This window comes from Trichechus manatus, unplaced genomic scaffold, assembly GCF_000243295.1.
Source record: "Trichechus manatus latirostris isolate Lorelei unplaced genomic scaffold, TriManLat1.0 scaffold00027, whole genome shotgun sequence".
Lineage (NCBI taxonomy): Eukaryota > Metazoa > Chordata > Mammalia > Sirenia > Trichechidae > Trichechus > Trichechus manatus.
This window is the reverse complement of record NW_004443963.1, coordinates 18,102,952-18,117,431: the sequence shown is the minus strand read 5'-3', so window position 1 is coordinate 18,117,431 and position 14,480 is coordinate 18,102,952. Positions and strand designations below refer to the sequence as shown.

At 54.8% G+C, this 14,480-nt stretch overlaps 1 protein-coding gene across 1 annotated transcript in view; it reads right to left on the bottom strand.

Moving 5' to 3' along the window:
* Positions 1-13,502: 13,502 nt before the first annotated feature.
* Positions 13,503-14,480, bottom strand: part of CACNA1I (calcium voltage-gated channel subunit alpha1 I) — a 122,565-nt gene continuing 121,587 nt past the window's right edge. The window contains exon 36 of the mRNA XM_004373878.1: positions 13,503-14,123. Within this exon, the coding sequence (XP_004373935.1) occupies positions 13,503-14,123 (621 nt within the window). The remainder of the gene's footprint in view (positions 14,124-14,480) is intronic.

Below are 14,480 nucleotides of genomic sequence, written 5' to 3'. Positions count from 1 at the left end.
TTGGACAGGTTATCAGGAGGGACCAGTCCCTGGAGAAGGGTACCATTCTTGGTAAAGTAGAGGGCCAGCGAAAAAGAAGAAGACCCTCAACGAGATAGATTGTCAGTGGCTGCAACAACAGGCTCAAGCATAACAACAATTGTGAGGATGATACAAGACCGGGCAGTGTTTTGTTCTGTTGTACATAGGGTTGCTATGAGTCAGAACCAACTCGAAGGCACCTAACAACAATCCCTCCTCATTAACATCATAGAGGTAGGATTTACAACACATAGAAAAATCACATCAGACGGACAAATGGCGTACAATCACACAATACTGGGAATCATGGCCTAGCCAGGTTGACACAATTCAATCCATAACACCTTGTCCTAAAGTTGCCCACATGTTGCCCTGAAGATAAGGAGACCCCAGAGCCACCAGCCTGGCCTGCCCTTCAAGAGAAAGTGCAGAAGCTGGCTAGGGGTCCCCTGCTGTGAGGGAAGCTCGGACTGAAGATTCCAGAAGATTTTGGCCCCACTTCCAAAAGGGCACAGCCCGACGGGCACTGCAAACCCGCGCACAAGGCGTGTCAGTGTGACTTGTGTAGGGACGGCACTCAGCTCATGCCCTCAAGGGGCATGGAGCACCTCTGCTTTCTGTAAATCAGCACGGTCAGTTCTCGAGTTGCCCCCACCAAGAATCTGCCTCAGGCAGGATCAGGCATTAGAGGGAGTCCTCCATCCCTGAGCCCTGAGGAACCTGGTGACCTGAGCCCTCTAGACTGCAACTCTTGGCTTCCTCCCAACTCGCATGGCCCCCGGGAATCTTTGTGAGCTCCATGTGGCCACTTCTCTTGGGGCCTCAGTCCCGTCGCACCCCAGAGTGGAGCTCAGGATCCCTCAGGGGAGTCACACCCTCCTCTCCTCCCCACAACTGAGTGAAGCCCCTCTCCTTCTTACTGTGAATTCTCTCCTCCTCCCTCCTCCACAAACTCTCCAAGTTCTTCCTTACAAAAAAAAAAACAAAAACACATTACCATCAAGTCAATTCTCACTGATGGTGACCTCATATGTTACAGAGTAGAACAGCTCCACTGGGTTTTCTTGGCTGTAATCTTTATGGAAACAGATCACCAGGCCTTTCTTCTATGGTGCTGTTGGGTGGGTTCAAACCACCAACATTTAGGTTAGTTGTCAAGTGCAAACCGTCTGTGCTACTCAGGGACCTTAGTTCCCCTTTGGGCCTTTGGAAATACAAGTCAGGAAGTCTAGAGGGCTAGTCAGCAGAAGGCTAGACCTCCCCTGAGGCACAGAGGCAAGACTGTGCTGAAAAGAGAGGAGGGGGAACAGAAAGGGAAAAACACAGAGGCAATAATAATAATAATAATCTATATACAATGCATCCAAGTATTGATTCAGCCTCACATAATAATGAGGGGCTGAGTCAGCCAAGGGGAGACTCCCTGGAGGTGAGGATGTCTTCTCCAGGTGGTGGCGCCTGAGCTGGATCTTGAAGACTGAGGAAGAATGTGCCAAGTGGAGGAGGCAGGAGGGAGAGGAGGATGGAGCGGCAGCTGGTTGGTACTGCTGTTCCGTGGAGTCACATTGGACTGTGGGTGCTGACCAGAGAACCCAGGTCTGGCAGATCCCTGCAAACAGCCTGGGAGCAGCAGGAGCCATTGAAGGGTATGGGGCAGGCATTTCACTTAGCCCCCTCCCTCCCACCGGTGCAGAGGGAGAGCAGATTGCAGGGGTGAGACTGGTGGGAGACCATGAGCAGCCTCCCAGGCCCCAAGAGGACAAGGGCAGGGGTGATGGGGTGAAGAGGAAGGGGCAGGGCATGGGCCCACCTCTGCCACTCACAGCCTAGGAAGGTCACCCTAGGACTGCCACTTATCAAATAAAAATACAGGTGCTGAGGTCTTAAAAGCCTATGAGCAGCCATCTAAGATACTCCACTGGTCTTACTCCTTTGAGAGCAAGGGAGAATGACGAAGACTAAAGACACAAGGGAAAGATTAGTCCAAAGGACTAATGGACCACATCTACCACAGCCTCCACCAGAATGAGTCCAGTACAACTAGATGGTAGCCGGCTACCACCTCTGACTGCTTTGACAGGGATCATAATAGTGGGTCCCAGACAGACCTGGAGAAAAATGTAGAACAAAATTCTAACTCACAAAAAAAGACCAGACTTACTGGCCTGACGAAGACTGGAGAAACCCCGAGAGTATGGCCCCCGGACACCCCTTTAGCTCAGTAATGAAGTCACTACTGAGGTTCACCCTTCAGCCAAAGATTAGACAGGCCTATAAAACAAAATGAGACTAAAGGGGCACAACAGCCCAGGGGCAAGGACTAGAAGGCAGGAAGGGACAGGAAAGCTGGTAATAGGGAACCCAAGGTTGAGAGGGGAGAGTGTTGACATGTCGTGAGGTTGTTAACCAATGTCATAAACAGTATGTGTACTAACTGTTTAATGAGAAGCTAGTTTGCTCTGTAAACCTTCATCTAAAGTACAATTTAAACGAAAAAATACAGATGCCCAGTTAAATTTGAATTTCAGATCAGCAGGGAGTCATTATGAGTCAGAATTGACTCCAAGGCAACCGGTTTTGTTGTTTTTGTTTGTTTGTTTTATGTTCAATGTGACATCCCAGTTAATTGGCCTAATAACGTGTTTAATGCTTCTGTTCTACCTCCTAGTTCGTAGTGTAGTGCATGGGGCTTAAAAGCTTGCAAGCAGCCATCCAAAGTACAATAATTTGTCTCTACTTGCCTGGAACAACAGAGGAAGGAGGGTCAGGAATAAGAAGAGAAAATGGAAAGTGTGGCTAATTGCCTCCATGAACAACTACCTCTTTTGAATGAGACCAGAAGAACTGGATGGTGCCTGGCTACCATTACTAAACATTTTGATCAAAGATTCTATAGAAGAATCCCATCAAAAGGGGGAAAATGAAGAACAGAATTTCAAATTCTCCTGAACTCCAGACTTTCTGGAGCCATGGAAGCTGGATGAGCCTCTGAAACTATTAACCTGAGACAATCTTTAGACCTTGAACCTAAAATATCCCTGGAAGTCTTTAAATCAAACATTAGTTTAGCTTAACTAGTAAAGAATGTCTGCCTTGAGCATTGTGCTCCCTTAAGATCTATCTATATGGGATCAAACTGACAACAGCAACTCTAAAGATTAGCTAGGAACCTTAGGGAGCAGTGAGTTTATGTTAATGGGGGAGGAACAACTCAGAAAAGGAAGGTGAGAATGGTTGCACAACTTGAAGAATGTAAACAATGTCACTGAATTGTACATGTAGAAATTGTTCAATTGTTGTATGTTTTGCTGTGTATATTTTCAACAACAACAAAAATAAAATAAATTATTTTTAAAAATGTATGTCCCGTGCAATATTTGGGATATATTGTCTTAGGCTGGGTTCTCTAGAGAAGCAAAACCAGTGAAACGTATATATATAAAACAAAACAAAACCCATTGCTGTCAAGGTGATTCCAACTCATAACAACCCTACAGGACAGAGTAGAACTGCCCCCATAGAGTTTCCAGAGAGCAGCTGATGGATTTGAACTGCTGACCTTTTATAGTTAGCAGCCGTAGCTCTCAACCACTGTGCCACCAGTGCTCCATATGAATATAGACAGAGAAAGAGAGATTTATCTCAAGGAAATGGCTCATGTGGTTGTAAAGGCTGGGAAGTCCCAAGTCTGTGGGTCAGGAGTCAGATGGCAGGCTGCTGGCTCACAGGCTGCAGAGGCTGATGAATCCCAAGATCTGCGGGCAATACAGTAGGCCACTAGCTCAAGTCCTAAAAACCAAAGGTCAGATGATGACAAGCCAGATGCAGGACCCAGAGTGAGCAAAAGCCAGCTAGCTTTGCCAGAACGTCCATATATATTGGATGCAGGTCACACCTCTGAGGAAGCTCCCCCTACGACTGGTCTGATCACATCACATCACATCACGGAAGTGATTACATTATATCACAAAATGGAGGATAGCTACATCATTACATAACTGGCAAATTACATCGTTACGTAACTGCCAAACTACTGAGAATCATGGCCTAGCCAAGCTGACAGCATTAACCATCACATACTTATACTAAAAAATTTTTCCTTGCTGATGTGAAATTAAAATCTAACCAGGCGCCCCATATTTTCTGTGGCAGCCTTGCTCTCTGAGCCTCCTTTCCTTATCTAGAAAGGGATGGGCGATGCCTTTGCATGGCTGTCTCCCTCTCGTCCTTCAGGCTTCAGCTCCCTGACCACCCTGTGGAAGGACCACCCCACGTCACTCTCTGTCACATCTCCCTGTCTCGTTGCTTGCGTGGCACATGCACCCTCTGAGATGTCCCCACTTGTATGTTTGTTCACTTGCTGGTTATCTGTCTGTGCTCTGAGAGGCAGCCTCCCCACGGGCAGGGACCTCGGCTGTGTCACTGCTCTATTCCAGTGCCGGGCACATAGTAGGTGCTCTGTAGGTGCTCATTTATTGAGAGATGGAAGGGTTGCCTCCAGGAGGAATGGTCAAGAGGAGAAGGGAGAGGGTGTGGGTGAGCTGGTTTTTTTTCCCCTAACGCCATCACCAACCCCATCTCTTCACTCTACTCCCCCTGGTGACTTGTCCTTCTCCTGGCCAGAGATGCTCCTGGCTGGCGTGGACATGGGGCCTGCAGGACATGGCCCTGTCGGTTGCCCCACCCCACAAGACCAGCCTCCCATCTCCACTTCCCACGGCAGCTCCATTACCATGGCAACGGCAATCTGAGGTCACAGAGCTGGAAACCGGAGGACGCCTCCCTACTGGAACGCCACCACCGAGTCAGAATCAAATTTTCATTACAGCCATGATAGTGGTTTTGCATAATCGTGCATATATTAATACCTAACAAGCCAGTGTTTATTTGGTTAAAATTCATGAATTCAGGTCTAAATAAAAAGTGCTGATGGCTGAAGTTTTTCTTTCTCTTAAAATGTTCTTGGGTTTTTTGTTTTTTTTTTAAGCCAGTCTCTCTTCCTTGGCAGCAAGTTGCTTTTAATCTCATTATTAACAGGTAAGGGAGAGAAAAACAAAGCAGGGCTCTGCTCTCCAGGGGCCAGGTAGGCAGGGCAGGTGAGCTGGGATGCCAGCTCCCCGGCTTGGAGGGGGCAGTGTGGGTTTCTGGAGGGGGCAGTACGAGCAGAGTCACTCTCAGCCTCAGTCTCACTGTGACCTGGAACACACCATGCCTCCTCTCTGGGCCTCAGTTTCTTCAGGTAGAGAAATTAGGGGAAGGGGTATTTGATCTTTAAAATTCCTCTGCTTCCCAAACACGGCAGTGTAGTCAGTATTTGTTGAGGCTCAACCAAATCATAGGCTCTGGGCTCATCCACCCATCCACCCATCCATCCATCCATTCACCCATCCACCCATCCACCCATACCCAGCCAGCCAGCCAGCCAGCCATCCATCCATCCATCAATTCACTCGTCCATCCATCTGTCCATCCATGCATTCATGCATCCTTCCATCCATCCATGCATCCATCCATTCATCGATTCATCCATCCATCCATCCATCTGTTCATCCATCTTTCCATCCATCCCCAGGAAGAGGAAAACGCAGTCAATGCCCTCAGGCCAGTGCAGCTGATGGGGGAGCCAGTCAGACAACGATGTCTGGGAGGAGCGTGGGGTGGAGGGAGAGCTGGGAGAACTGGGGCAGCCAGGAAAGCTTCTGGGAGGAAGTGGCCTCCAAGCTGAGATGGGAAGGGATAAGGGGACAAAGGTGAGCAGGTGAAGCTAAAGGGTGGTCCTCAGTTACATAGGGCACTGGGGGCAGGTAAGGTATTCAGGGCCAGAAGCCATTAGGGTTTAGACAGAGCTAGGACAGGGAGAGTGAATTCAGTGCCCAGACACCCAGCTCAGATACTAGCTGCCATGAGGCCTGCCCAGCCTGGGTCTCGATCCCCCTGTGTCCACCCCGCCCTCCAAAGCAGGGCCTGGGCACAGCGGGTGGCATGGTGCACACTTGTCCATCTCCCTACTGGCCTAAACTCGAGCAGTGCCATGCCAGATTCTTCTCTGTAACCCCTGCACCGTGGTCACTAAGACCCTGTAGCTGCTCCAGTTCACATCCTCCTCCTCACAATTAAAGCAAACCCGTTGCTGTAGACTTGATTCCGACTCATAGCGACCCTATAGGGCAGAGCAGAACTGCCCTATAGGGTTTCCAAGGAGCAACTGGTGGATGTGAACTACCAACCTTTTGGTTAGCAGCCTGAGCTGTTAACCACTGCACCACCAGGGCTCCTCTTCACTATTGAAAAAAAAAAATCAACCCCACTGCTGTCAAGTCAATTCTGACTCATAGTGACCCTATAGAACAGAGCAGAACTGCTCCGTAGAGTTTCCAAGAAGAGCCTGGTGGATTTGAACAGCTGAACTTTTGGTTAGCAGCCATAGCTCTTAACCGCTATGCCACAAGGGTTTCCTCCTTGCTATTACTGGCCAGTAAATATGTGAGAAGTGAATGAAGCCGAAGGTGTGCCAGTGCCTGAGCTGGGCCCAGGGCAGCATCTTCCCCTGCATGCCTGCATACGTACACACCTGCATCTCCTTCATCTGGGCTGGAGTTGGAGACAGGGGTTGGCAGCAGATGGATGGGCCTCAGAGCTCTGAGCCAGGACTACAGGCCCTGGAAAGAGCAGCCAAGAAGGGGCCTGGCCCCAAGGGTCCAGAGAACAAGTAGGCAGTGGCAGCTCAGGGGGTTGCTGGGAGGGAGGCAAGTGCCAAGGAGGAGGGAGTGGCCCTGGTGGCAGTAGCACTCAAAGGTCCCAGTGTGATGAGCTGTGGAGGCCATGAGCATGGCTCTGGGAGTCAGTGGTGGCCTCAGTGGAGATGTGGGGTGGGAACCAGGCTGCGGAGGCTTGAGGAACAGCAGGAAGGTAAGCAATGGAGTGCATACGATGGCGAGACATTTGGGGTGAAGAGGAGCTTACCAGGTGGAAGGCAGGAGGGGAAGCCAGCCAGTGGTGTGTGGGTGGCCTGCTCAAGCTGTTGGGGAGTGGCCAGTCACCTGAGTCCTGGACACTACCTAGTCCAGGTATGGAGCCTGAAGCCAGCTGCTAGGCAGGCAGACAGTGCAGGCCCCTTTGCTCAGCAGAGGGTCCAGTTCTGGATTCCCTACCTGCTACAACCCCCATGCACGTGGGGTCTCCAGCCCTCAGTGTGAGTGGCTCTGCCATCCCACAACAAGCTCATCCTCTTCTTCATCTGTATTTACCCTTCTCTCCTCTCTCAAGCCCACCCACCCTAGCCCCAGGATCTCTCTAATTTCACAGTCAGTCCAATGGATGCCCTTACAGAGGACTCTGGTCCAGCCTGTAGATAGTTGGCTTTAACCAAAGCCCTGAACCCCAAAGCCAGGCAGTTGTATGGGGGAAACTGCTGTGGTCATCTTGCCATCAGGGATGGGGTGTGCAGGCCCCACCCCTCCTCAGCCCCCTAAGTCATAGCTCCCTCTACCCCACATGTGTTCTTCATTATTCTGTCCTTCATCCATTCATCCATCATTCCACCCATTCACCCAGCCACCCACCCACCCACCCATCCATCCATCCATCCATGCATTCTTCCATCCAACCATTCATCCTATCCGTCCATCCATTCACCATCTGTTGAGCTCCTGCCCTGGGCTGGCCCAGAGGTGGGCCTTCAGGACACAGAAATAAACTGGATGTGGCCCAGCTCTTGGGACCTCCCATTTCTGGAGGAGATGAACTTGGAAAACAAATATCCTCACAATCCAACGTGACCCATGCTACAATATGTATGAACAGAAAATGAGGCCAGCAAGAAATAAAGGACTCAGACTTGAAGGGGTAAAGCATGCATGCTCGTTCTCTGATCTCCCTGAAGCCTGAGGGTGGATACTTGCAAGGGGGCAGGGGCAAATGGTGGGTAGGGGGAGAATATAGATGAAATGGGAGAGCATTCGGGGTGGGACAGCAAAAGCAAGGGCTTGGGGATGAAAGAGGAGGCGTGGGAACTGAGGCTGGGGGGAGGAGCGCGTGTGCCAGCTGAGGGGGGCTTCATCTCAGGGGTGAGCGAGAGCTGTGGAGAAGGGGAGGTCAGATGTGCCCAGTGGGAAGACGGTACCGCCTGCAGGAGAGGTCTGTGGGTCAGAGGGGCTGGCACTGAGCTGGGAGGCCTGGCTAGGAGATGGGTGGATAACCCAGGGCTATCGGGATGATGACAACTAAGCGTGGGGAGAGGAGGAAAGGAAAGGATGTGCGGGAGAGATAAATGGTGGGTGGGGAGGGCAGAAGGGACGGGCTTGGGAAGGGGCCAATGAGGGGGAGGTAGAGGGGACAAGGTTTCCAGTGAAGGCAACCAAGCCAGCAGGGGTGTGCCTCACGGGGCACGGAGCCAGGAAGGACCGGGTTTTGAGGGAAGGCTATTGTTGGGTTTTTGACGCACTGAATCTGAGCTACCTGTAGGGTGTCCAGTGGGGGAGTCCAGCAGGTCTGCAGTCAGGAACTGGGAGAGAAGGGGCTGAAGATATGCTCTCTCCAGGGCAGCCAACGCTCGCTGGGAGCCCCCCCTTGGCCATGAGATCCACACCTGGGCAGTGTGACCAAGTCTCATGGAAAAGAGTCGGGTACAGCGAGGGGGCTGGCTGGCCCCAGGCCACCCAGACCAGAAGGCCTTGCTTTGCCTCAGCTTCCTCGTCTGTACATGGTGGCAGGCAGCACAGGAGGTGGGACTCAGGCTGTTCTCAGGGACCTGAGGCATTGTAACGTGTATGTACATGCACACACATGCATTCACACGCACACCTTCGAACTATGGCCTCTGTTCCTGCCCTCCAACTGCTTTGTCAACAGCGAGGCAGATGCCTGGAGTAGAAAAAACCTTTAAAGGGTGCCCCACCTGCGGCCAGACACACGGATCAGAGTGGGGGAACCCAGGGCCCTGTGCAGCTCAGCAGTCAGCCCAGACCTGCCACCTCCCATCCCCATCGCCCACCCTGTGCCAAGGCAAAAGGGCCCAAATGGCTGTGTTGATTTCTCTATTATGTCCAAGAGCTGTAGAGCCACCAGAAAGGAGAAAGCAGAAAACTGGGGAAGCAGGAGCGAGTGGACGAGGGACAGTGGGCAGGGCCACAGCGTGGGGCAGGCCTTCCCTCAGTGGCCTCAGCTCACCCCTTGTTCTCCAGAGTGGGCGGACCTCAGAGTGGGGCGCAGTGCTGGAGGTCACCCCTGCTGGCCTGTGCCCACTGCCCCACCACGTCCGAGGCCTGGGCAGCCCTGAGAGAAGAGAGAGGACACATGAGGGGAGTGGGGAGACCCAGGTGGGGCTGGGGGCACAGGCAGGCCCCAAGCCACCAACTTGGTTGTCACTGCCCGTTTGAGTTGGCTTTTGTCCCTTGCAGCTGAGAATTATTATAATACCCTTAATACAAATTCAGGAAACAGTGCCTGAAGTGAGGTTATCGTTCCCAGGAGACCCTCCAGTCCCATCCCGCTATCTTGTTACAGAACTGGAGCAGGAGAGCCAGGCTCTGCCTCCTCCCCAGCCCGTAGGCACTGACCCCACCCTGCCGTGCAGAAGACCCTTCCATGGGGATTTCTCCGGGGCCCTTAGCCTGAAGAGAATATAGCCACCATCCCACCCCTGGGGAGCCCTGGGCTCGACCCATGCCCCAAAGGTTGAAGAAAGCACACACAGAGACATTCTGAAATAAGCTGCTGGGTTTTATTCAGAACACTGGTGGCGGCTGCCACTTCGTCCCTCTACGCCCAGGCCCTGGGACAGGCAGTTACCAGTGCCATCAGCACTAAGAGGGAAGTTCATTCACACCAGAAAAATTGTACATTGACTAGGGTGCGAGGGCCACAGCAGCGGGGCCAGGCAAGGGCTGCCTGGAGGAGGCCGCCTCTGCCGCCTCCTCAGGCCCCAGCTTGGCCCCAGCTCTGCTAGGGACACTGATTATTGCACAAAGACAAAAGAGTAGGCGTGTCTGGGCTAAACAGTGGCTTCTAGACCCTGAGCCCTTACACAGCGCAGCAAAGGGGGCTAGAGGTGGCCTGGAAATGCCTCGCTCCAGGGGAGGACTTGGGGGAGACAGGCAGGTGGGCTGGCACGGTGCACACTTGTCCTCCTTTGGGGGCTGCTTTGCAGAAGGCCGGGGCAGGGACAGGAAGATGGTCTGGCCTGGGGCAGGCCATGCTCCCTCTGACCTTGGGTCACTGTGCAGTCACTGAGGTGCCTGCCAGCCACCGCTGCAGAGCCCTGCAAACAGACAGCTCAGGGTGTCAGGCGCCAAGGGCCCCACTCTCCCCGGCTGGGCCCAAGTGGGTTAAGGGGCATTTGTGCTTTTGTGATGGATAGGCATGTGGGTTGGGCCACGGCCCTGGATGCAGGGTCGGGGAGGCAGGGGGGCCCATTCTCCCAACCCCTAGACATTCTAGCTTGTTCTGGCCAGTCACTCCACTCCCCTGGTCCCGGCACTCATAGGAACAAGGCCGAATGCCTGGAATCTGCACTGAGACCATTGGAAACCAGCCCCATCTCCCACGGGTCCCCAGGCAAGCGTCCCTGCCTCTGTGATCAGCTATAGCTGTCCCCTAGGTGTGCCCTGCACTGTTCTTCAGGCTGGTCCCTTTGCCTGGAACGCCCTCCTCAGCAGACCTGCAGGCTCCAGGGCCACATGGTCCAGGGTAGGGGCTGCATGTCTGTTGGGGAGGCATGCTGTGTAGGGCCACTGGGAAGACTGAAGAAGGCAGACTGTGTCCAGTGTGGGCCCAGCACACAGACGGTGGTTGACCAACATCAGGTCCAGTCCCTTTGCAACTCAGCCGTCCTCCACTGGGTCTCCCAGGTCACAGCCCCTCTTCTGGGCTTCTACACACGCATTCCTCTAGCAAGCACTCAACCCAGGCTGACTTGCACACAAAGGTGGGTGTCTGCTCACGTGTCTGCCTCCCCTCCCACTTGGAGTGCTCAGAGCAGGCCCCTTGGATGACCCTTGCTGCCCCCAGCCCGGCCCAGGGCCTGGCCCTGAGCAACTGACAGCTCCATGAGCCCCAGCCCAGCCCCTGCTGAGCCACTCGGGGCAAGGAAAGCCAGACAGCTGACCTGTGCCCTCTGCTTCCCCAGACAAGGCTCCACTGTCTCCCTGCAAATAATAAACAGAACCAAGGCGGACGCGGAGGCAGGGCCCAAAGCTCTCAGGAGCGGGCGAGCCATTGCTGTGGCAGCCTTGGACCTGGGCCCACCTCCCCCACCAGCCACAGGGCCCTACTGGGCAGCCGGGGCAGGAGGGGAAATCACCCCAGGCCCTTCTGTTCCCCTGGGGGAGGACCGGCCCTAGGGGAGGACCCCTCACCCTGGAGGCCCTCAAGGAGACCCAGCCCAGGGGACTGCCACCTTAAGGGGCGCTTGGGAAGTGCACAGTGTGCCCCCTTGGGTACCAGATACTGAACCAAGCTTGAGGGGCTCTCTGGTGCCACCAGAGCTGGTGGGCCGGGCCGTGTCCTCAAAATCCACCCTCCTTTGAGACACAGGAGCTCTTTGAGATCCAGGTACTTAGGGGCTGGCCTTCTGTGGGTCAGTGCGCTGTGGGATGGGGCAGGCGCCTCCCCTCTCGAAGCCTCGGTTTCCTCACAAGCGGGCCTGACATTCTTCGCTGAGCTTGCCGCCGGCTCTAAGAGATGGGCTGTACACGGTGAAGTTTACAAGGTCTCAGGCCCTAGCTTGGCTACAGCACCCAGGCCCAAAGGGTCCCTATGCCTGGGTGCGGCTGGGGCTCACCAACCTGGAAGACCCCTAGAGCCTACTCAAGCCGCCCACCCCCACCCCCTACACCACTTGGTCTGGCCAGAGCAATTCCTTGAAGGCCAGGGTTTGGGAACGGGAACAAGGCCCCTCGGTAGGGCCCAGCCAAAGCCATCTGAGGTGATCTCAGCGTAGGCTCCAGGGCCCCATTATTGCTGAAGCGTGGAGTTTCCCAAACGGGCAGCGTCCTTCTACCGCCCACAACCTCGGCCAAATTTGCAGGCCACTTCTACATTTTTCTTTAAACTGACTTTAAATCTACTCACTTTTTAAAACTTAGCCTTGATCTCAGCAATATATCTGTGAACTCATGGGTTCAATGCACTTTTTTTTTCCTAATAAATATTGAAATAAATATGCAACGATTCAAATCAAAATACCCGTCTCGATCCCGTTTACGAAGCACTATCATGAAACCTGACCTGCAGCTCTGGGGAAGGGAAGGAGGACGAGGGACAGGCAGACAGAGGGGGTCCGGAGGATGTGGGTCTCCAGGTGAGCGGCCCCAGGCAGGTACCCTACCCCTGTTTGTAACCCTTCAGATCCAATTCACCCTGAACTCCAGGAAGAACTTCCGTGCATGGGATTGGGGCATGGGGCAGAGAAGTCAGAGCTGCTCTGGGCGGGGGGAGTTCAATCTCCTGGAGTAGTTGCAGCTTGGGGCCCCGCCTGGCAGGTAAAAGGCATTAAGTGACCGTGAAGCTGACTGTGAGCCCAGGGCCACCCGACAGGACAGCCTGGGCCAGCAGAGACCCTGCAAGCATCTCCAGGCCCACTCAATCCCCCCTTCCCTCTCTCTCCTGCTGCCTCTGTTTCTGCCCTCAGCCTTCCTGGGGGCCAGGCCACAGCAGACACCCCTCTGCAGTGCCCAGTGGGGCAGAGACCTCAGCTGGGGCCACAGCTCCCTGCCCAGCCTCAGAGCTGCCCTGCACCCACTACCCCCTGCCTAAGAAAATACTACTCACCCCTGCTTTTTCTAGAGAACGACATCTAACTGTTGACTAAGATAGTTCGTGTGCTCTGGGGTGTCTACAAAAGACTGTTCACAACAACTAGACGGTCAGGAACGACAAGACAGACACCCCAACACATGGGGGCGATGTGGGATCTTAGCAGCGTTTCTTCTTTAAAGGAAAAAAAAACGCACCCTGAATTTCACTTTTTCCTCTGGGCTTGTCTCCCAGGCCAAGGAACCCTCAAAGACCTGAGGTCCTCTCCCAGCTACTCTCAACTCAGGGGGAGGTTCCCAAAACTCTCCTGGCAACCTCTCAGCAGGACATCTGCCCTGGGGTGGGTCTGGCCTGGGTGCTAAGTGTCAGACAAAGCTGCCCCTGTCCAGGCCCTGGCCCGCACTCCCCAACCTTAGCACTTTCTGGAAGTCATAAGCTCTCAGTAAAAAAAATAAATAAATATATATGTCTGTCTATATATATATGTATATATATATATATGTATATGCACAGGAAGGGCCACGCTAGGCCACGGCTGGGGCCACGTCTGAGCCTGGGCTAACCCAGGCCCTATTCAATCTCTGCTCTTGGCGGCCTGGCGGCCGGCTGGCCCCTGTGCGATTCCCAGGTGTGGACAAAGTATTGCTGTCTGCTCCCTGGCTCCTGAGGTAAAAGAAGTGAGACGGGGCGGGCGGGCGGTAGCGTCCGACTCGGCCCCCGTGGCCCCCTCATCTCTTCCTCTTGCTCACGGAATCCCCCTGCTCCAGCTCCCCTGGGGGCAGCTGCGGCTTGGGCTCCAAGTGGCCCAGGCCTGCGGCCTGCTCGGCCTGGCCCGACTGGTCCTTGCTGTGGTCTGCAGCCCACGAGGGGCTCCGGGGCAGGCCTTGGGGCAGGTGAGGGTGGCCAGGGCCAGCGACCAGGCTGCTGGTGCTGTTGAACTTTCTGGTAGGCCTGAGGCCAGGGAGCGGCGGTGGCGGCGGCGGGCAGAAGAGGGAGGTCAGCGAGAGGCTGCTGAGGGTCTCCGAGTGCTCGCTGCCTGCGCCCCCGCCGCCAGCGCCAGCCCGGCCACCTCCCTCCTCATCTGAAGGGTCCATGGAGTCATGGTGGGTGCAGCCGGGGCTGGTGGAGCCTCCACTGCTGTGGCTGCGCTGGTGCACCCGGAGTCCGCGCAGGCTGAGGCGGCGGTGGGCAGCAGGCGACAGGCCAGCCCGGGGGCCCAGTGCAGGCACGGGCAGCCCCAGAGCGCGCCGGGGACTGTCGCTCAAGGTCAGGCTGTCTTCCAGCGTGGTCTGCAGGCTGCCCACTGAGCTGCTGCGGCTGGCTTCCAGCGACGTGTCACTCTCTGTGGCCTGTGGGAAGGCAGCAGGAGATAGGGGCCTCCCAAGGTCCCCCAGCCCCACTCCTCCTGAGCCTGCCCATCACCAGGATGGTGACACCATCCTTCCAGGCACCTGCATTCCCCCAGGATCTGACCGCACTCCACGTCACCACCTGTCTGAGCAGCTGCCTCCCTTGAGCTCCCTGCCCCACCCCTGCCTCAGGGGCCAGAGCTCAGAGGGCGGCCAGCATCATTGTGCTCACACCCACAGAATGACTCTGACCCTGCCCTGCACAGGGGCTCCAGGGCTTGCTCAGGGTAAAGGCCCTGACCGCAGCCCACAGGCCCCACCCCAACACACCTCTCAGACTGCCAGGCCTGAGTCGGG